This window comes from Diplotaxodon limnothrissa, linkage group LG7, assembly GCF_057381915.1.
Source record: "Diplotaxodon limnothrissa isolate DT_005_m linkage group LG7, D_limnothrissa_male_GT1.1, whole genome shotgun sequence".
In the NCBI taxonomy this organism is placed as follows: domain Eukaryota; kingdom Metazoa; phylum Chordata; class Actinopteri; order Cichliformes; family Cichlidae; genus Diplotaxodon; species Diplotaxodon limnothrissa.
The window spans coordinates 59,543,639-59,567,330 of NC_140602.1; the positions used below are offsets into that span (position 1 = coordinate 59,543,639).

At 38.5% G+C, this 23,692-nt stretch overlaps 1 protein-coding gene across 7 annotated transcripts; it reads right to left on the bottom strand.

Moving 5' to 3' along the window:
• Positions 1-623: 623 nt before the first annotated feature.
• On the bottom strand, positions 624-17,199 carry il6st (interleukin 6 cytokine family signal transduce). Of its 7 annotated transcripts, none has more exons than XM_085360068.1 (16): positions 17,161-17,199; positions 16,576-16,650; positions 13,323-13,619; positions 12,339-12,486; positions 11,698-11,858; positions 11,374-11,525; positions 10,687-10,855; positions 10,278-10,357; positions 5,651-5,909; positions 4,986-5,153; positions 4,293-4,394; positions 3,871-4,017; positions 3,626-3,766; positions 3,301-3,397; positions 2,879-2,960; positions 624-1,910 (listed from the first exon to the last, which is right to left on the bottom strand). In XM_085360068.1, the coding sequence occupies exons 2-16, from the start codon at positions 16,637-16,639 to the stop codon at positions 1,296-1,298; spliced, it is 2,682 nt and encodes an 893-aa protein (XP_085216194.1). In that variant the 5' UTR covers positions 16,640-16,650; positions 17,161-17,199; the 3' UTR covers positions 624-1,295. The 7 variants fall into 7 exon arrangements, with proteins under 7 accessions (XP_085216194.1, XP_085216188.1, XP_085216189.1 ...); XM_085360062.1 differs by having other exon boundaries at positions 13,323-13,622; XM_085360063.1 differs by having other exon boundaries at positions 13,323-13,622; positions 17,147-17,192.
• Between the last annotated feature and the right edge of the window lie 6,493 nt (positions 17,200-23,692).

The window sequence follows — 23,692 nt, forward strand, 5'->3', positions numbered from 1 at the left end:
GACCTTTCGCTTTATCACCTATTCAGGTTGTAAATCGTGTTTTTAAAAAGTAACTAAGTAACTAATTACTTTTGAAAATAAGTAATCAGTAAACTGGATTGCTTTTTTGGGGAAGTAATCAGTAATTAGTTACTGATTACTTTTTTCAACTAACTTGACCAACACTGCATATACCATATACACCTGATTATTGGAGTGCTGCAGAAATAGTTAATGAAAGGTTCTCCTTGCTCCACAGAGCAACGCTGAAATTCTGTCAGAGTGCCCATTAGGTTTTTAGTCACCTCCTTGACTAAGGTCCTTCTAGGATGATCACTCATATTAGGAAGTGTCCTGGTGTCCACAAACTTGTCTCACTGGGACTTCCAACATTTATAAAATGTAGATATAAATGTAAAGTTAGATTACTGGCTCCACTATATGCTGTCAATGTTCTACTTCCAGTGCAGCAGGAGGCAAGTAGTCAGCAAGAAACTCTGGAAGAGAGAATCCAGTTTCCTTCATCTCAGAATGTACCCCATAAGCAAGCAATTAGGCATCTCCCAGGTTACTTACGTGTGACTCAAAGCAGTTCATTGGAATGTCTAGCAAAAATAAAAAAAACGAAGCTTACTGACTTCCCTTCATGTTTTATTGTTAAGCTTTAGCATGGTGACATTTGAAAAAGAAATACAATCAGCAGTGATTGATCAGAGCTGAAGCAATGCTGTTTATGACCACACGGTATTCCAAATTGTTTTAACATTGTGATACAACAAATTAAGATATAATGCTTGCTTTGACACAGCCTTAGGTGAGAAAACACATCTTCCAACAACATCTGGAATTAACATTAGGAAAACTGAAAAACAACAGTTTCAACATTTTAAGAGCTTCATGGTGCCTTCAATAAATGCAATAAAAACATAAGACTTTACATTCAGCTATAAACTGTCACTTAAAAATTAAAATTCAAGTGAGATTAAGGACATTAGGCTGCACTGAGCAGTCTGGCATGCCATTAGCAGTTTATGTTAGTATAAAATTGTATTTCGTCATTATGTTGAAGATGTTGTTTTATTTACAAAGAACTGGCTATGTAATTTTTCCTTGTGAGAGTAAAGCGTGCAAACGACAACCGCAAGCTCTAATTCACATTACTCTTTACAGTGTAATATAATGGGACTATTTACATTTGATTAAGTGCAAAAGATATACTGGGATTTGTTCAATACTTTAAATAAACACCCAGGACTAACAAAGGCACAAGACCACATATGTAGGTGATGCATGTATCAGACGAGCCATCTGAGTTCTTACTGTGGCCTGTAGCCACCCAGCTGAGGCATGTAGCTGGAGACCGGTGCTGGTATCCAGTCATCAGATTGGCAATCTGCAGGTGCTGTGTGTTCAGTGTCTTCTTCCAGGGGACAGAAGTCCAGCACCTCTTGCTGCTCCATCTCCAACGGGTTGAAGTCATTACTGTCGGTGGCATTTTCATTCCCTGCATTGTGAGTAAAGCAGGGCTGTCTCAGGAAACACTGTCTGCTGCCCTCCTGCACCATGGTGTCATGGTTCTCTTCACAGTCCAGCAGTGGCTGTGTGGACTCAGACCGTGAAAAAATGGACTGCTGGGGCAGAGAGCTTGGGTTCTGGCCCTTGTAACCACTGGAGGCGACTACAGAGGAGTACTGAATAGTGCTGGCCGTGGTGTCAGCCATATCACCACCCTCATCACTGTCAGACACACTCTGTCGAGGTGAGGACATGCAGGAGGAGCCACCGATTCCACTGCTGTGCTCCTCAGACAGATACTTGTCCTTTTTCAGAGGCAGACTTGCCTTGTCCTCCTCAAATACACACTTTGCATCACAAACATCCACATTAAGCACACTGATGCCAGATAGACAGTTCTCTCTTGGTGCCTCTGCCTGTAGAAAAAGAAAGCAAAAGAGAAATGCATCTGATTAAATACAAAACGGGACAGTATTAAGCTATCTACAGATAAAGACATATTAGTCAGTTTTAAAGCCTAATTTTGCCGTGCCACTGTAACTCAGTGCTTCAGCAGGCATCCACATGCCACTTGGCCAAAGTACAGCCCAGGTTCGAGTTCAAACCGTGGCCCTTTGCTGCAAGTTTTCCCCCTCCCTCACCACTTTCTTCTCTATCTGCACTGCTCCACTATCCAATAGAGGCAAAAATGTTTCAATAAAAAAAAGCTTGTTAGTTTGACACCTCTGTGCTTCCTCTCCTATGAAAGGGATTTGTAAATTAGGACACTATTAATGGGGTAATTCTTTTAGTCACTGGACCTCTCTGAAAGCTGTACCTGCAATGCTTTCAGCTGACATTTTATGCATGACACGAAACATGGAAGACAGTTCTTCACTCAGTACTCTGACCTTGTTGTATGAGGCAAGTGTCATTAGCTAACAGAAATGTCTATGCAGTGATGACAAACAGGGTTGAGAATGAGCAATCTGCTTTATGCAAGCAATCATTTGTGCTATGTCCTGGTGGTTTAATATTTTTTTTATTACCATTATTCTGGTCATGCTGACACACTAATGCAGGGGTGTCAAACTCAAATACACAGTGGGCCAAAATTCAAAACTGGAACAAAGTCGCGGGCTAACGTTAATATTTATTGAAAGATATTTATTCCTCCAGATATAAGAATGAATCTTTTCTTATGGACTCAAACACGTTTTGCTGAAAAACTGAATATGGAACAAACAAAGCTTAATACTAAACAATATATATATTAGCTGTATAATACCAGTAGGCCAGCTCTAATAGTAATTTGGTATGGCTTCGCCAAATTTGGCCTGCAGCCTAATTACATTTGGCCCGCGGGCCAGAGTTTGACACCTATGCACTAATGTGAAACTCTTACTTTCAAAGGATAATCTGGAGACCAGTTTCCAATGGTGCTATCTCCGGGATTTGGAATCTGAGGCCAAAAGTTGTCCTTGATCCTGTAGAAAAGAAAAAAACAAAACATACTTATATAGAAAAATACAATAACTCCAAAAATATTGAAATCACAGTTTCAGTGGAGCTATTATGATGAATATTGTGTATGAAGTAATGAATGTTTACAATTTTTAAGATTGGTATGCTCAAAATAAACTAGTATTATGTGCCTCATCCAATGACTAAAGTGCTGTACACCCAAAGGCACATTAAAATGCCTGCAGTCTTGGAAAAGGTAAGATGCAACAAAGAGTAAATGGAAACCCTAGATGTACGTGTTCAGTTTACAGCCATTCACTGAGAGGCGGTAAACATCCCAAGAGATATTTATGGGTAACTTACACATCTTTTTTGCAGAAACAGAGCAGCATGGTCATGAGAACAACAAACAGAAACCCAAGGCTCACTCCTACCACAATGCCTTCAATTTCTCCTGGTGCTGTGAGGTGAAAAAGATATATAGATAAGACAAAGGGTTAACAGCAATTCAAAAACCAATGGTAAAAATCTAAACTTCAATTAGCCTCTCATCCAAGACGCTCCAGTAGCCTTCTTTTCAATCTCTCAAGATTACAACACCTCGATTGACTGAGACCCTACACAGACACTTTGGAAAAGGTAAAACTGACTTTGTGACATTTCTCAACTAGTTGGATCATGTACTGACCATATTTCAGAGTAGTGAACGAGTGGTTAGAGCCATTGACTGAGCCTCTGATAGTTGAAGCCTTTATCCAAATGTCATACTTTGTGTTGCGTGATAATGATGTCAAAGTGTATGAGGTGGTGTTAGCTGGCACAGTTATGCCTGCAAGAAAGAACAACAGAAATCAAAGGTTAGCCTGGCAATTGAGTGTTTTCATTTTAAAAAGCTAACCTAACAGTTCAGCACAACATGGAACCAGTAGATACCACGAGTTTCAGTCCCACTTCGATAGTATATTGTGTAGTTTGTGATGAAGCCGCGTCGTTTTATCAGAGGAATCTCATCCCACTCCAGCTTGGCTGTGTAACATCCTGGGTCACCACTCAGGTTAACAATAGGGCCTTGTGATGGAACTGTACAAAAAAATAAAAATAACAACAAACTGACTTTAAGAACATCTCTGTGGAAATAACTGATAGACAATATATAACTTGTCAAATGATTAATATAAAAATTTTGCATAGAATCATCAAATGCATTCTATACAATCTCGTTAAAATGACATTATAACGGTTATGGCGTTAACATCAATTTTACGAGATTAACAGCATTATTCAAATTATAATATCCACAACAATTCAAAATACAATGGTTTACTATTGATTAATTGACAAGTATGATCTCTTACCTCCTTGTTCAAAATAGGCTCGTTCAAGGACTGGCTTCCCAACCAGTTCGCCATATATAGGGTACACTGATATTCTGTATAGAACAAATTGCTTAAGGTCCCCTAGATTTGACATCAAGGTTAAAAAAGGGGGGAAAAGCACTCTTTAATTAATAGCAATCTTATACAACATGCAGTTAGAGTAAAGCAACAGAAGCTATTAGTATTAGCAGCCATAGTAAAAGTTAACTTAAAGGTTTTGCTTTAAGATCCGCTGCAGTGTATGCAAAATATATTAATTCCTTGTTACAAGAGAATACTTTCTTGCTTTAACAAGGTTGTATTAAAGTCACTATAACATATTTATCATTTGTGTTGCTTATCAATAAGAAACTTGACTCTTTATAACACCATATCATTATCATTAAACAATGAAATCAGAGACTAGCTTTTTGACTCCACCTTTTTATCGCTTTTTAAAAAGATCTACCTAAAGTGCCATCTGCACAGTACAGTCAGTCTCCTCTTTATGACAGCTCAAACTAAACAACAGCTTCAACAACAGCCATGACACGAGAGAGATTTTATGATGGGTGCCATATGCCTTTAAACAACTAAATGAACATTCTCCAAACGTGGTTATTCCATATTTCTTCAAGAGGGTTGTACAACAACTTTTTGTTTCCTAAACCCTCAGAAAAACAGAAAAAATACCTTTAATTGCAGTGTAGTTTGTTTTTCCATTTTCCCTCTGCCAGTTTCTCTCACCATCACTGTCCCATTCCACCACATACTTGGACACTGTTCTGTTAGGGGGTTTCCATGAAAGAAACAGCTGACCGTTATGGGACTGTACCTCCGTTTTTTCCACTGCAGGAGGTTCTGTAACAGACACACACACACATGAAATAACAAATATAACCATAGCCCAATTTGTCATACATTGGGTCTTGATTTGGACCAGACTTAGTGAATAAACTACATTTAGTAAATTATAAAACTCATCTGACCTCGAGTTAAAACCTGCTAAGAACTTTGAGTTAAAGTTCTGAAATTATCTACTATGTGTATACTAGGCATATAATCATACATTACTCACACCACTATACTGATTCTGTTAACTGCAGTTTTATACCTGGGGCTTCGCAAACAGCTGAGAGTTAAAAATTATGATCATAAACCACATGGCATCCTGGTTCATGGTTGCTGCTGGGTCCCTTTGGATACCATCGTACGTCTCTGTTACTGTTACTTATTAATCAAGAACATTCTAATTTGTGTGTGTGATTTTATGCCGAAAATATTATCTGGACTGCTTTAGATTATATGTCACAGTTGTGTCTAAATGTCACGCCTGTAAATTCAACATGGACACTTACCCCGTGTTTTGCGGGAAATGATCAACTTTGCCTGAGGAGATGCCCCCACAGAATTTATGGCTGTGACATACACGGTCACAGACTCCTCATCATCCAAGGTAATCGTTTTTAGTGGAGTGATCTGTTTTTTACTTGAGCTGCCATCTGTCAGACTTCTGTTCACTGGAATAATCTCCCAAGTTCCATTCCTGATACTATCCTTTTGTTTCTCAATCGTTATGTTAAATCTTCTTATCCTCCCATTGGAAAACTCTGGATCCTGGATGAGCAAAGTTGCAGACAGTATGCAGACAGTTCTCATTATTACACAAAAACAACCAACATGACTGCTAGCCCTTGGCTGGCCCTTAAAAATGCATCCCTTTAGAGCCCTGGGGACCAAAAATGGTCCCGCCCCAAAAGTGCAATAAAAAGATTATATATTCATATTTTTTTCCACTTTAAATTGGTCAGTCTTTTAAAACTACTTCTCCCTGAAATATTCATATAAAGTTTTAATTATATTTTCGTTGTTTTAACCCTTTAAATCCCAGTTTTATTACATGAGCGCCCTGTTTTTTTAGCTCCAAAAAACAAAAAACTAAATATTTTCCAAAAAAAACATTTGAAGTAATATTTGTTTGTTATTATAATTAGGCCTTTAGATGGACCAAAGATTGGCACTAACATTCATTTCGATCCACTTTTATTTTTTTTGCAGGAGCGCATTTCATAAAATGCACACACTATCGGTCCTAATCGACCACGCCCAAAAAAGTGCTATAAAAAATTTATATATTAATATTTTATTCCACTTTAAATTAGCCAATCTTTTAGACCTACTTCTCCTTGAAATATTCATGTCAAGTTTTAATTACATTTCGCGGATTTTAACCCTTTATATCCCGGTTTCGTCACATGAGCGCACTGCTTTTTTTGCCCCAAAAAACATAAAACTTGAATATTTTCCAAAAAAACCATTTGAGGTAATATTCAATTGTTATTATAATTAGGCCTTTAGATGGACTAAAGATTGGCACCAACATTCATTTCGATCGCCTTTTTTTTTTTTTTTTCAGGACCAGAAAATGGTCTCCAGGCGGCAAATGCTCCTCCTCTAGGCCGAAATAAGTGCATGTTGCCGGGGTAAGTCGCGACGATCACCGGGGCACGATCACCGGGGACTGCTTTTTCCAGCCCACACGTCCGATACCACGTGACAACAAATACATCATTTCCTGATGACTAAAAAAAAATGCACCCTCTCATGGTCCTATCGAGCGTATCGAGGCCAGGTTTGAGAACAACACAAACCCAAGGCAGGTCTGGGAGGGCATCAGGGCTATCACGGACTACAAAAGAAGAACACCATCACCCTCAGCCGACAGTTCTACTCTGGCTGAGGATCTAAATCTCTTTTATGCCCGTTTTGACAGGGAGAACACCGACCCTGTCCTGTCCCCTCTCCCCTCAACCGACCCTGCTCCGGTCCTGAGCACTCATGAGCTGAGGCGTGTGTTCCGGAGCATTAACACCAGGAAGGCGGCCGGGCCGGATGGAGTGCTGGGCCGGGTGCTAAAAGACTGTGCTGCGGACCTGGCGGACGTCTTCACCTCTATATATAACACCTCGTTGTCCTGTTCACTGGTACCATCCTGTTTCAAAGCAGCAACCATCGTTCCCATCCCAAAACAGTCAAATGTCACATGTCTGAACGATTTCAGACCTGTGGCACTCACCCCCATTCCCGCCAAATGCCTGGAGAGACTGGTCATTAAACACATCAGAGCTGCTTTTCCACCATCCCTGGACTCGCACCAGTTTGCATACAGGGAGAACCGGTCAACCGAGGATGCGATCGCCACAGTGCTGCACACATTACTGAAGCACTTGGAACACAGGAACACCTATGCACGGCTCCTCTTTGTAGACTACAGCTCGGCTTTTAATACCATCCGGCCATACAAACTCCGTCCCAAACTCCACCAACTGGGACTTAACTCCTCTCTGTGCAACTGGATTGTGGACTTCCTCACTAACCGTAGACAGAGTGTCAGAGTGGGTAAGAACACCTCTTCCACCCTTGTGGTCAACACCGGTGCCCCTCAGGGGTGTGTTCTGAGCCCTCTGCTATACACTCTCTTCACCCATGACTGTATTTCCTCCTGCGCGTCCAATCTCATTGTTAAGTTTGCAGATGACACTACAGTGCTCGGACTTATATCCAACAATGATGAGACAAACTATAGGACAGAGGTGCAACAACTAGAGTCATGGTGCCACGACAATAACTTGGTCTTAAACACCAAAAAGACCAAGGAGATCATTGTAGATTTCCGGAAGAGGGGTCATAACAACCATCTGCCTCTCTTCATTGGCAGTGAGGCGGTGGAGAGGGTGAGCAGTTTTAAATTCTTGGGGGTAACTGTGACCGAGGACCTGTCCTGGGGCAACCATATCACCTCAGTTGTACGGAAGGCCCAACAGCGCCTCTACTACCTGAGGAGACTGCGGAGCGCACACATTCCCAGATCTCTGATGTTGAACTTCTACAACTGTGCCATCAGCAGCGTTCTGACGTATGGATTTCTAGTGTGGTTCCCCAGCTGCACCAAGGCCGATCAGCAAGCACTCCAGCGGGTGGTGAAAGAAGCTGGCAGAATTATTGGAACAAGTCTGCCAGAGATCAGTAACATCTTCCCCACTCGCTGTCTGAGGAGGGTGCACAGTATCCTGCGGGACCAACATCACCCTGCGCGCCACCTTTTCCATCTGCTGCTCTAAGGGAGAAGGTACAGGTCTATACAGGCCAGAACATCCAGACTGGCCAACAGCCTGTATCCACAGGCTGTGAGGCTCCTGAACTCTCTGCCCCCCTCTCACGGACAATAACCATATCCAACTTCTTAATAGCAATGAACTGGTCTGCATTGGTGCATCATATCTTTATTCTCTTCCCCCTCCTGCCCCCCCCCCCCCCTTTCTTAAATAGATAACTATCATATCTGATATCATATCTCACAGTACAATAATATTGAATGGGTTGCATTGTTGTATTTTGTCATGTTTCTCAGGTCTTTGTCTGAATTTCTACGAACATTATTGCTAAGGATTGTCTTATTGCATTGGAGTCACACTGGGTTAAATATGTACACTTGGGTTTTAAGGGGTATTTATTATTTTCTTCTTTTTTTTGGGTTGTATGGAAGCCCCAAACGCAATTTCATTGTTCTTGACAATGACAATAAATAAATAAATACTAAATACTAGGGACCAAAAAATGGTCCCGCCCGATCAGCGGGCGAAGCCGCTGCTGCACGCCGGAAATGAGGCTTCATTTCCGGCAGGTCTGTCCAAGCAGCCCGCTGTTTTCCAGCAGGGATCAAATGTGGAGCAAGGGCGCCACCCGGTGGACAAATAAAAAAATTACAACTCTAAGGCTCATAGACCAAAACGAAAGGGAAACATAAGTAATCACCAAGACATTAACGGTAATAATTCTGCAGTGAAAAATAGCGTTTATAATGGAAGTCAATGGGCCAAAAATGGTCCCTAGGGCTCTAAGAGGATGTGTATTGTTAGCTTAGCCACTGAAGCTAATTTAAGGAAGTCAGACTTGAATTTTGAAATGAAATTATGCCAAACTTTTTTTTAGAGAATTTGGCTATATTCCATTCAACACAGTGCAAATGGCTTGTAACTGAAAAACTAAAGGGACCAAAAATGGTCCCAGGGCCTAAGAAGGGCTAGCATAAATGCTAAAAAAAACCCCAAAATGCCAGTGTGTCTATGAAACAAAATTATTTATGTTATTTATCACACTGAACAGTGTGTTCAATAGAGCCCGACAGATAAATCTGTGGGGCCAATATATTGGCTGATATTAGTTACTTGCCAAAATTTTGGTATAGCCACAAATATCAAATTATGCCTTAAAAAATAAACAAGAGATGAGAGAAACACCCTTTATCTATGTTAACACTGTTGATGTTACAATATGTAACTTGCCTGTTAGTAGCATATATTTGAAAAGCAAACATATGCAATTACAACAACTGGTGCAAAGTGCAAATCTACAACTTGGTGTGACAATAAAATAAGATGATTTTTAAACTGGATTGTTATATTATCCGAATAAGGCTATACATAAAAATTAAGGAAATCTTTAGTGTGTCTGAAAGAAAAGAACAAATATTATTAAATGACCTCTCGTATTCCAATTTTTAAATCTGTTATTCAAACCATTGACTATATCCAGGACTATATCGCAATCTGTCCAACTCATTCATTCTATTCTGTTAAAATTTTATTGATCTAGCCATTCATCAAACTGCTTGCTATAATGAATAAAATATTTTAACTATAATTAACTATACTGAAGACTATGAAAATAGTCTATGACAGTCTGTTCTAACATGTTGGCTGTGGTGAGTTAGGGTTGGCAGCAATAGTTCCTTTTGTTTGTGTTTTTAACTGGTTCAGTTCAGTTAAAAATGTATCTAAATGTTTTGGTCCATCTGTAGAATGTCTATCATTTATGTTAAACCTTTCATGTCAAATAAATTCTAATGCTTTGTGCTTATGACAACAGGAGTATTGTTAGATAAAACTGTTTTTAAATGTTAAATTGAATGTGATGGAAATTTACCTTACAAATGAACTCAATTTGTCGTTTATTTAGGCCTTCCTCCGACGTGATTATCCATACATCTGGTTTACTTTTTGGTACTAGGTAAAAGAAAAAGAACAGAATATTAAATCTTTTAGTTTATCAAAAGGACAAAAGAACCCGTAAACACATGGGTGGACAATGTATGCAGTTTCACAGGTTCAGTAAATCTTCTCACTGCCAGAGGTTTTTATTTTCAATCTTTATGCTTTTGGATACAAAAAGCTCTTGAGGACTTCAGAGTCTGAATAGTTTATTCATCGTGTATAACATAGTATTAAGTGAACAATTTATTAATCATAACTGTGCTAATTGTCTGTAGCAAAATATTTCATTTGATGAAATGCTTTTACTGAAACTAGTCCGAACTGGAATTCATAATACTCACAATCCTCTGGTGTTCTCTCGGTAACGTTGCTACTCCAGTCACTCCAGTAACCACAGTGCTTGTTATTATTATTATATTTGCACCGTACCTGAGTGACATAAACTGTGTCTGGTTGCAGGTTCTGGAGTCTAAAGGACTGTATATACCTCGAAGTGTCTGCCAGAGGTACCTAAAAACATAAACCATATGTCACTTAAAAATAAAACAAGAGTTAATATGTACCAGTCTGAGAAGAATCACATTTAAAATATTAAGACTCTAAGATTTCAGCAAATACAGGACCCTCTTGCTTTGAGGCAACAGTACTAACCACAGAGCCACTGTGTTACCATTTGAGCACCTTGAGCAAGTGCTACAAAGATAAAATGGTGTACACACTGTACAGGGACACTGTAGAAGGTTGTATAGAACACAAAAAAACATATTACTGTGCTAAAGTAAACCTTCATTCTCAATCACTCTCAAGAGCTTTGTGGAGAACAGATTCAACATGTCATGAAACTAAATCAGATTTTCTTAAAATTGTCAGTAATACAATTTCTGCAGATTTGTTCATTAATACATAACACAACACTGGAATCTTAACTGATTTACAGGTTTACACAATAGTTTGAATCTTTTAGAAATATGGTAATATTGTCTTTTACAATGGCAATTTTTGATGGAAGGGTATACAAACATACTTACATAAAACCACTTTTGAGATCCCAATGGGCAGAATCTAATTTCATATATCGTTTCCAGATAACTTTTATCAATAGAAGAATTCCAGCTCATCACAAGGGAGGTGGGAAAAACTGCCTCTGAAATGACTGCGACGGATGGAGGCTTTGTTTTTACTGTCACACACACACACACACACACACACACACACACACACACACACACACACACACACACACACAGAATTCAAGACAATCAACATCACTTAATCTGAATATACGTTTTAGACTACTGGCTCAGAACATGCAAATATGTTAAACATAATAATCAAATGTACTATTTACTTACCAAAGCAATTAGCAAGCTTTATCAGATGTTCAGACTCTTCTTTTCCAAGTTCATTTTGTGCCACCACCCAAATCTCCAGTTCCATATGATGAGGAAAGAGATTCAGATCCACTGTGGTTTTGTTTACTGGCCCTAATATTGATGCAGTATAAATTTTATCACTAAAAAAAGAAGTAGAAGACAATTTACTTGACAGTAAAACCTACACAAAGCTTGACAACTGGTATTCATTACTAGTTTAAAAAGTCACATTACATTTAGGTGGCATAATGGTGCAAAGATTTGCACAAGCAGGGTATGCATGGTCTCTTTGCCCCTGCATGGGTTCTCTTGAGGTACTCTAGCTTCCTCCCACAGTCCAAACACATGCATGTTAGATTAAGTGGTCAGGATAAATTACCCCCTATGTGTCAAGGTGCCCATGTTTCGTGTGTTCATATTTGATTGTGGCCGTGTGGCTATACAACTTGACACTGACAGACATTACATGTTTAAATTGTCCATACCAGGAACATAAAAATGTAATACAACACTACTGTGATGAGCTGGCTTTAACATACAGCTTGACTTAGTTTCACCATAATGAATGAAAAACAGAATTGTAAACAAAAAAAGTAATGATTCATGAAGCGTGTACTCACCCCGTTTGTCTAATAAACAGTGTATAATTTGTAGGGACAGCTTCCGTTTGATGTCCTACTGCTTCCCACTGACATTTGATGTTTGATGAGATAGTGTCGCTCTCCTGAACTGCTATACAGGACAGATTCTTTGGCTTCTCCGGGCGATCTGATATTTAAACAAAACAAAAACTAAACTCACAAAGTTTATCTCTGCATGCCACAAAATTACAATTTTCAGTGCATTTTTTCTGTATCATTATCAGGTGGTTTATATATATATATATATTAAATTTAAATTCAGCTTACAAATGAGGACAAAATAATTACCCCTTTATGAAATTCAAAGTTTTTATCAAAGTTTTGCTGTTTGCTTTTTAACAGAGAAAGGGATTTTCAACATAGTATTTCTTAACAGACTAGTTTTATTTAGAAAACAGCATTAAGTATTTATATTAGCCCACAATAAGAAGTATTTCACCCCCCAAAAATAAATAAATACTGGCAACGGCCAGTGGTACCCTTCAGCCTCCAGATACATCTATGGTATCAACGTTTCTCCCATTTTAAACACTACAGCCAGATGAACATTTTTGGCATTTCCTTGCCTGTATGATTCAACATACATCAAGACAACACTACAGGCTGTTTTCTCCAAAAAATGATACACAATTGACTAATAGCATCAGGGTTAATCATTTTAACCCTGGTATTAGTTTGTCTTAACTAATTTTGTTTCTGTGTGCAAAGTAAAATAATATAGATATCCAAAATAAAACCAAGATATTTGGAAAAGCTGTGTTTCACAGCACTTGGAAAATACTTGAATACTTGAAAATTAAATTTTCATAGGGGGGCTAATAATTCTGTCATCATATACTATTGGAAACACAGAAAGGAAAACAAACTACTGTTATCACAACCGATCGAAAAAAAAAAAAGAGTTATAGCTGCATTTGGGTAAAAACAGCAATAGATTTTCAAGTTATGACAATAAGAACTTACAGCCTTTCCTCAGCCAAATCCCATGAGTAAATTTGCCCCTGTTTAGGACAACATAGTGTGACTCTGTCTTGCAGCTGCAAAATAACCATTCAGACTTTTCACTTCTGATGGTGACAGTGACATTAAGTGCTGAACTGTTGATCTTGATGTAATGTTCTTTGGGTATAATTTCAGAAAGCTTCCAGTAGAGATCATCTGCTGTGACTTCAGTTGTGTTGTTGATCATGCAGATAGCTGTCAAGTTAGACCCAATCTGAACCACTGGAGACTGTGGGGCTATCACCAAATGATAGTCGTCTTCTGAAGGTCAAAACAAAAAACCAAACACACACAAAAAAAAAAAGTAAACCCACATGCAGAGTAAAACTCAGAAAAATATAGCTGATGAGCACTGTGCTTGTGTCAGCAACAAGATTATTAATACATTTCTGTGAGTCTGAGCCATCAAATTACCCACAGTTCCTGTCACAGTCTAAGCAATACAACCACAATAGGAACATCTGCTGCTAAGTGTGATGAGACGTGACCACATTCCTCTTTTTAATGCAACATTAAACTCCGCCTGTCACGGCAACATGGACACACATGGTGTCCATGGTTATACCAAGTCAGAAAAATAATCATCTTTTACACTAGTTACAGTACAGCACAATGTCTTTACAGTCATTACATAATTAACATTGCAGTTACAATTTCCCAACTTTTGGGATATATAAGGTTGAGGTGGAGGTGGGCATAGCTAAAACGTTGTGCTCATCATGCTGGCTTGTAACTAGCTTCCCTGAAACAGAGAAAGCTGGAGGGATTCTGATGGCCCCCAAACATCTGTACATATGAAGTACAAAATTATTTAACCTTTACCATAAATGCTTATTTTTTTTGCGCATCATTCACGCTTACGTTTGAAATCATCAAACAAACTGTATTTTAAACAAAGAAAACCCAGGTAAATACAAAATTGATTTTGTAAATTATTTGAATTATAAAGGAAATAAAGATATCAAAACCAACAAGGCCCTATGTGAAAAGGTAATTGCCTACGAACCTAATAGCTACCTGTGCCACCATTGGGAGGAAGAACTTCAATATAATGTTTGCACTATCTCAGTTCTTGATAAATTATGAATTAACTGTGATTAATCATATGTTTCAGAAAGCTGAGTTTAATTTCGGTGGTCACACCCAGATCGATAAAAACCAACAAAAATAGAACTTGTTTGACAGAGCGAGGCAGGCTAAAAGATCTCAAAACAAAGCAAAAATGTCAGAAATCAGGAAGGGGCCATATACATTCTCAGAGAATTGTAATTCTTTAGGTAGTGAAGCTAGTCTTCCCTAATCATTTGGGAAGCATTAGCTGCCAAATCTGCTGCCAATTTACAAAGACAATAGGAAGAGCTTTAACCATCACTTCATTTCAAAGGTAGAGGTGGAGTAAGAAACCATCAATTTTCTTCTGTAAAGAATAACATACAGAAACTGAGCAGAAAAACAATGATATGACAGAAAAAATTGACACCAACAAACACAACAGACACAAGGCTGGAGAAAAACAACAGACAAAAAAGAAACATCTCTTTTGAGGTGTCATCACAGACAGCCATGTGTCTGTAGTAGGTAGCAAACTATCATTAATTTCTTCATGCAAAAATAAATAAACAAATAAACCGACTGATCAAGATTTTTTTTTTACTAATTAATTTTAGGTCCTGTTAGGTCTCACACTGCTCTTCTGTCTATCTCTCCTTTCCATATGCTGCTCCCCATCTTACCTGAGCTTGTCTGTTTCAATATCAACTGCATGTGCTTTTTCTCACTTGTCCTTACTAACCATATGTAATAAAAAAAAATTTGTAAAACTATATATGTGTTGTATTTTCAACTTTAACTTTTTAATTAGAATTCTCTGTCCAGAGGCCTGCTCTTTTTTTTCTTTAAATCACCTCAATTCCCCAATTTTGAAAAGTACAGTTTATCTCAGCCTTTACAAAAAAGGCCTGCAGAGGTAAAGTTAAAACAAAACACTTCATTTGCATTTTGAACTGGTACACAATGTCAATGACAAAACACTGTTTCCACTCTCACATTAGTTGGATAGAACCAGTGTCTAGATGACTAATTAGATAATTCATTCAAATAAAGCCAGTGTTACATGTAGCACGACTGCTCAGAACTGATTCTGAGTCTATTTTTTGTATGATTTGGCTTGCCTCAGCCTTTCTGTCCTGTTTCCCTCCTTAAATGTGGCTTATTGATTGTGACCATTACTGATGAGGTTTCAGCAAATAGTAGATTGATCACCTGATCAGGTCTTTGCTGGATTTTGTTTCTTCTATTTTTAAGGAAATAATTTTCAAACACTCTTCAATTACTGTAGATAGTGTTTTAGGACTGTCACTTCTTTTGTCCTCCACTGTCCACCAACCTGGCAACTTAAAATAGGCTCTTTGCTAAGTTGTCTGTTATGTGTAGACAACACTAAGTTAGGTGCCTTTTTATATTTGAATGATTTAGTGTTAAGGGTCTTAACAAAGAAAAGAAACAACCTTCTTATGATAATGGCCAGGAACAAAGACTGGACTGAAAATGAAAGTGAAATGAGTGGGGGGGGAAGCAGCCAGTGCTTAGGGAAAACTGTAAAAGACCATCAGAAAGCCAGGGGAACTAATGCTTAAAGATATGTCAATAAAAATGAGTACAAAATCTGGTTCTCTAGAACCACAATATAAAGAAATAAGCAATGAATCAAGATTATTCGCTCTATCACCGCCACAAAACACACATGCTAGGACACAAGGAATCAGATGAGAAAGCTCTATTTTGTGCATCATCTTTGCAGCACTAAAGAAAGGCTTTTATTAGGTAACAACTGCATCACCTCTAAAATAACCCTTTGGTCCACATCTCACATGAAGCTGCATCGCCGTTTTCCCTTTGACAGATAATACTTCTCAAATATGTAATCAGCAATGTTTACTAGTACTTGTATTTATTACTGAGCTGATATCAATTCAGCCAGTATTTTTTACTCACAATTGAATTACCTTACCTTGAACGTGGTAAAATATGCTTAAAAAAACCTTCTGAAAGTGTGTTATTATACCCACACTGGGGCAGCAGGAAATATGACACTAAAAATGTTGTCAAAAACAATCTACATTCTGAGTGTCCATTTTGATTCATTCTTGCGTGTATACTAAAAGATAACACTCCCCAGTGACTAAAGATGAATTGTACTGTTGATGATACTGACCAGCAGCGAGAACAGAAGCCAGCCAAGCTAAAACCCACAGATGGAGCACAGCCGCAGAGACCATGATGACAACGACTATATAGAAAGACACAAATAAATAAATAACACCAGTTAGGAAAGAATTGTATCTGTTTTGTTTCAAACACACAACTTCGCAGCTTGTTTTAGCATCATCGTATCGTACAGCGTTGAGTTAATTAAACTGAATAATCATTTACTGAGTTTTTCATACGTTTAGTAATAACTGTAATACCACAGTAATAACAGTAATAACTGTGATACTAATAATGTGGCAAAGACACTTAAATTTAGGATTTCATTACGATGCTACGAAACAACAGCTAGCGTCGATGCTAGGAACCCATGTCCACGGCAGTCACGTCGCATTAGCCAACGAACTCACATTGTCATTCCTGCTAATTGTAGTGTTTCCACAAAAACAATCAAAAGAAATCGGTCATAACTTACGTAAAAGTTATCCGTTACTGTCCTTGTACAATGCTGGTTAGCCGCGTAGTATATTTATGTACACCCAGCAAGTGTCTAGACAACTTAAACAATTTTTAGATACCATTTCTCGCTCACCGTGCGTCTGGTTCTTGGTATAAGACCACCCACTTCCCGTCAAGGGTAAGCCTGTGTCGCAATAGGTTACGTAGCGGCGCTACTCATTAGCCGATCTCACAACGTCGTGATGGCCCTAAACCATTTCTGCTGTGTGTCTGCCATATTGACTAAGCGTTTTGATATCTGGTGAAGTGCACTCGTGACTAAATGCTGTTTGCTGATTTTACAGACAAACTGTCAATTAAACAACCTTGACGAATCGGAGACTTTTGCTGTGTGTGTTTGGTGGGACTTGCGCTCTTATTTCCCGTATGTCTCCGCCTTTCGCCTTCAGAACAAGAATACACAACATCAGGAATCCCTTGGCACTGACTTTAGCTACATGACAAAGCAGCATGATATTCCTGATCCGTTGGAAATTGGAATTAGTCACTCTTTGTTAGACCCTTGTCAAACAACAGGCTTTACATACTGTGCAAGGCATTGATGAGAAGTGTGGGAACAGCACATTAACATGCCTACGGACAGTTTCTAAAAGGAAGTACACTAATGTAAATAAAAGCAGAAGCTTATAATCATATGTTAAGAGCCTCCTTCTGCTTGCTGCAGAATCATTTACATTTACTTTTAATATTATATATGCAAATGATACAGTTTTATATGTAGTAAGACGTTTTCATAGATTTTATCGATAGTTTTAATAAATGAATATTTAGAAGACGATAACTATAGACGAAGCTTTCAGGATATAAAAAAGGATACAAGTCTCTACTTGCCTTTCTACAAAATCGCTGCAGGGCACTGAAGCTGGTTTTATGATCCCGCAAACTTGGCCGTCCCCGTACACTTCTGACAGAAGCGGAATTTATGGTTAAGCAGGTAACCCATTTGCTGTCCACATCACTCCAGGGAGCTCGACCATAAAAGCAGCTTGATCGTGTATTGTCTGGGCATTGGCTGGGTCTTTTGTGGTGTTACTTGAAGAGACTGAGAGGGAAAAGATTAGAAATGAGTATCCTCACAATTTTTAGTGCTCAACAGAAGTTTTAAAAAAACAACTTAAATATTTTCCAAATCTCACTAGTGGTTATAAAACGCATTTTTTCTGTGGTTTTAATTATAATGCCCCAACAGGGACATTTTCAGGTAAAAGGTGGTCCTGCAGTTTGAGTGGGTATGGGCAACAGAGAAGGGGGCAATGGTGACTAAGGTTAATGTACTACATTTATTTCATCTTGATATGCCATTGGACAGACAACAAAGAAAACAAACAAAAATCAGACCATGAGAAAAAAAAGAGCAATGGGAGAAATTTAAGAAAAAAATTGCAATGGATCATTTTGAATATAAAGTTGAAATTAAGAGATTGCAGTTGTTGTTTCAAGACAAACTGTTTCCCCATGTGTATTTGTGTGTATTTTTGTTCTTGTGGAGTTGTGAAATGTTGAAAAAAAGTAGTTATATTTCAAAGTACGAATCAAATAATAATAATAATAATAATAATACATTTTATTTAAATAGCGCCTTTCAAAGCACCCAAGGACACTGTACAACAGATAAAAACTGGAAATATACACAATGATAAAAATAGAAGATAAAAGTTAAAACATACAGAAATTTAAGAATAGGCAATTTTAAACAGATGAGTTTTGAGGGTGGACTTAAAAAGAGAGAATGAACTAATATTTCTGAGGTCCGGGGGTAGGGAATTCCAAAGTCGAGGGGCAGAGCAGCTAAAGGCCCTCCCTCCCATTGTGATCAGACGAGCAGAGGGAACAGAGAGAGAAAGAGAAGATGAAGATCTGAGGCAGCGGGATGGGAGCTTCATCTGTAATAAGTCAGAGAGGTACGGTGGAGAGAGAGAATGAATAGCCTTGAATGTATACAGAATTATTTTAAAATGGATGCGAAATTTGACCGGGAGCCAGTGAAGTTGCTTCAGGATTGGGGGAGATGTGGTGGGTAGAAGAAGTCCTAGTAATAATACGGGCAGCAGAGTATTATTAGACGAAGAGCAAGAGTTCTTGCTCTGCCCATTCTAAAGGATGTCTCAATGTGTATCAGGTGGTGACTTGTGTGTTAATCCCAGAGTGCATTTTTTCTAATTCTTCTTTCAGCTGCTCCCTATAAAGGTCGCCACATCAGCCTCTATCTGCCGCTAACATCCTTTTCTATCACAGCCCTCTAGATATCCTCCACCCCATTGTCACGGTCTGCCCCGCAGACCGAGTGGAGAGAGAATGGAGGACCCAGGAGCAGACACAGGCGAGGAGGCAGAACTGAACTTTAAAAAAAAGGCGAGCCTGTATTGTGGGCTGATACAAAGGCATAACAAAACAGCAGGGACTGTGGCTACCTAAACTAAAACCTAAACTGGAGAAACTAAGAACAGCGAAAACTACGACAATGACCACTGAGACGACTATAAGCAAGACTTAGTGCAGGGACATGAAAGAACTAAGAAACACTGGCTGTGTCCCAATTCAGGGTCTGCACGCTTGAAGTACGCATTTTAAGTGCGATTATGTCACCGCCACGCGACGACCAATAGTCGACCTTAATCTTACAGAGAATGTGATGATTTTATGGATAATTAAAGTCAGTCATATATTCACAAACACAACAAGCCGAGTGATGCTGCTCGGTTTGCAGTCCTGAATATCACTGCACAAGCAGGATTCACTGCACTGTTAATGTTAGCTATGTTATATTGCTGCCTCTGTTCGGTGGTGTCGAGCCAAACGGATTTTAACTTGTGTTTGAACGAGCTGACGGTTCACTCGTTAAGCTGAAAGAAAGATGCTTTAATCACAGGAGTCACACATGTGTCCACTGTACCATCTGGGAACTCTTCTTGTTTAGCACTCCTAATAACACAAACACTAAATCCTCCTTCTCTTGTGCTGTTTTGTAGCAGTGTGTACACCCGAGACTGTCACCTGTCTGTCTGTCCTGCACTCTCTCTCTGTTTCTTTTTCTCTGATTGTGGAATAAAAGTATGAACATGTGTTTATAAGTTACACTTGTGTTTGAATCCTGCAGCTTATCACACATTTGATTTCCATGTGTGACAACTGCAAGTGTCCAGAGTGAGGACAGACTGAGGGACCCACTGCTGCGCATCATCTGTGAGGCTTCGCACCCCTGATGATCCACCAGGACAAACTCAGCAGTGTGTGAGGAAGAGGAGGAGGAAGAGCCAGCAGCAGCTGACAGATGGAGAGAATAGACAGACTGTTCCCTGTTTGTGAAGGACTACTAGAAAAGTTTAACATAACTAATTGTCTGCCCTGAATCAGTCTTATTAGGTAATGTTCAAATAATGTTATCATTCCAGTGTTTTCAGTGTGGGAGAAAGTACTCAGGGCCTTCAAGTTACACACTATGAAAGGCAGAAACAAGTTTAATATTCAGAAACCTAAAGTATGTATCAGCAGCAGAATAACAAATGTTTGTTTCAGTTCTATGAAGCTTTGAGTATTTTGGATTAGTAGCACTGCTGTGTTTGTTGCATCATATTGCTGTAATTGTTTATATGCTTTATATATTCTGAGGTAAGTTGATCTATATGTTACATCATATTCTATGAGGATGTTATGTGTTTGTGTACTTTCTGCCCAGTTTGACCCATTTAGAATAGAATAGAATAGAATAGAATTCAACTTTATTGTCATTGCACATGCACAGGTACAGGGCAACGAAATGCAGTTTGCATCCATCCAGAAGTGCTTTAGTGATATAGATATATTACAATATATATTAGCAATAATATAGATATGTGAGTATATTACAGAAATGGGTCTATTATGGTATGTTATAATGTACACGGTATGAAGTATGTTGTGAATATTCTATAACTATAAGTATGTACAGGCTGTAGTGAGTACAAGCTATGTACAGGATATGAACAGGATATAAATATGAAAAACTATACAGAATATGAAATAAATAACTTTACAGAAATCTGAGATATACAGCTATACAGAAATGGGAACTATGCAAGTTGTAAACAGTTGTAGGGTTAAAAATTATCGAATGTACAGAATGATTATTTACACAGAGCTATACAGTAGTGCAGTTAAGATAAGTGAGATATAATTCCTACAGAGGCTATATAAAGTGCTAGTGGTTGTGAGTGGTGGTTCAGTCCATGTTATTATTGTGTGTTTGAGGGTACGGTTGTCCATTGTGGGTGTGTGTATGTTCAGTCCATGTGTTAACGTGGGTCAGATGTCAGGAGGCAGAGTTCAGGAGTCTGACAGCTGTGGGGAAGAAGCTGTTCCGGTACCTGGTGGTCTTAGTCCGGAGGCTCCTGTAGCGCCTCCCAGAGGGCAGGAGGGTGAAGAGTCCATGTGGTGGGTGACTGGGGTCTTTGATGATTTTCCCAGCCCTTTTCAGACACCGCTTCCTGTAGGCCGCAAACTTGGCCTTCCCCGTACACTATTCCGGTTTTATGCATAAAACCAGCTTCAGTGCCCTGCAGCGATTTAGCAGAAGTCATCCTGTTTAAGGCTCTGATATCTATTCTGTATGACTTAAAGCAGTTATGACATGGTCTGATTTTCTCACACAATAAAGGAATATTTAATATATCAGTCTACTCTTCATTTTGTCAGAAACAGTTTTCACAGCTCGTACATTTTCTTTTTACACATGTATGTAAGCATTGAGCCAAATTTAGTAATGCCAACATATTAAACAAACAATATTTGTCTCTTATATATAATACATCTATACTGTCACAGATACTTGTCTTTGAGTGAAGATTTACGGTAATAGGAAATATAAATAACTGCAACTTGAATCTTTGACCCAGAGTTCAAGCTCACTGCTGTTATATCATGATAATCTGACAATACATATAATATTGGCCATATTATATTTACATTACCACAGTGAGATGATTTTAGTCTCATGAACAACATTAGGCTAAAAGATCTCAAAACAAGGCAAAAATGTCAGAAATCAGGAAGGGGGCATATACATTCTCAGAGAATTGTAATTCTTTAGGTAGTGAAGCTAGTCTTCCCTAATCATTTGGGAAGCATTAGCTGCCAAATCTGCTGCCAATTTACAAAGACAATAGGAAGAGCTTTAACCATCACTTCATTTCAAAGGTAGAGGTGGAGTAAGAAACCATCAATTTTCTTCTGTAAAGAATAACATACAGAAACTGAGCAGAAAAACAATGATATGACAGACAAAATTGACACCAACAAACACAACAGACACAAGGCTGGAAAAAAACAACAGACAAAAAAGAAACATCTCCTTTGAGGTGTCATCACAGACAGCCATGTGTCTGTAGTAGGTAGCAAACTATCATTAATTTCTTCATGCAAAAATAAATAAACAAATAAACCGACTGATCAAGATTTTTTTTTTACTAATTAATTTTAGGTCCTGTTAGGTCTCACACTCACCCTAACCTCCTCTTCTTCTGTCTTCTTTTTCTACTCGCACCTTGCAGCTCAACCTTCAACATCCTCTGTACATGTCCAAACCATCTCAGCCTTGATTCTCTATGTTTGCCTTCATCTTGAACTGTGAGTCAGCTGTGAGCTGAGCATCCTTATCTGCTTCAGTGGCACCGCTGTACATATATCAAAAGATATATTTAAGTATTTCTCTACTAATACTTGTTTCAGAGCCACATTGCTACTCTCTGTTCCAACGTGTGGCCCATTTCAAGTGTATTACAGAGCCCTTTCTGAAATGATATATGTGACACAACATAAAGCTGTGCAGATTGGCCAAATAAACTTAGTACAAAAATTTTAGACACTTATGTTTGGTTGATGATTTCCTTGTTGTAACAATGCTTGTTCCCAGTAAATCTCACACTGTTTAAAGCCTGTTTATGTCTCCTTAAATGGCCCCACATTTGTAAGGAAAATGCATCTGTGGCTGGAGCAGTAGAGTTGAGTATGTATTGTGTCCGTGAAAATCTTTCCATACATAAGCGCTTTTTCTTCACCACAACATACTGGTACAGCATCCGCATCAGTGCCACAGCACCAATCAACCAGTATAAATAAAAGTGAATTGAATTGAATTTAAAAGTATCTATATCAGTATTGGCATTGGCAGTAATGACCCTGGCCCTGGTTTAGGGCGAATACCAACATCGTATCACACCACTAACGTTAATCCTTCATCACGCTGAGGATTATCCACAGTCATTTGCCATTTCTAGTCAGTGCGGGATGACTTTTGACACTAGATGGTGACATTGTCCTATTTAGCTGTATTTATTTATTTATTTATTTATTTTTATTTTGTTGGCAGAACTTTCTTTATGTATCAGTACAAACAAAAAGGCTACTTGAACCTTTTTAACTATGTTACAAGCCCAACGTAAACATCTGCGCCATGACACGAGGAGAAAAAAAGGGATATGTTTAGGGTGTAAGGAGACTGATGTCCGTTTGTTATTGTCGCCAGCCTGCAGTACATTAAAAAATATCTTAGACAGTTAAACTGACAGATTTAATAACCTACTGAAGGTGCCATAACGCTATTTTATTTTTTGAATTCCAGTTCAGTTCTT

What these genes read in the sequence shown, in the direction of transcription:
- il6st (XM_085360062.1), bottom strand. Translation starts at nt 16,639, where the DNA reads ATGGTCTCTGCGGCTGTGCTCCATCTGTGGGTTTTAGCTTGGCTGGCT. An exon ending in AGCCTATTTTGAACAAGGAG is followed by an intron (nt 4,018 to 4,292) that starts GTAAGAGATCAT and finishes TTTTTTGTACAG; the next exon opens with TTCCATCACAAGGCCCTATT. An exon ending in TGTTTCTGCAAAAAAGATGT is followed by an intron (nt 2,961 to 3,300) that starts GTAAGTTACCCA and finishes TCTTTTCTACAG; the next exon opens with GATCAAGGACAACTTTTGGC.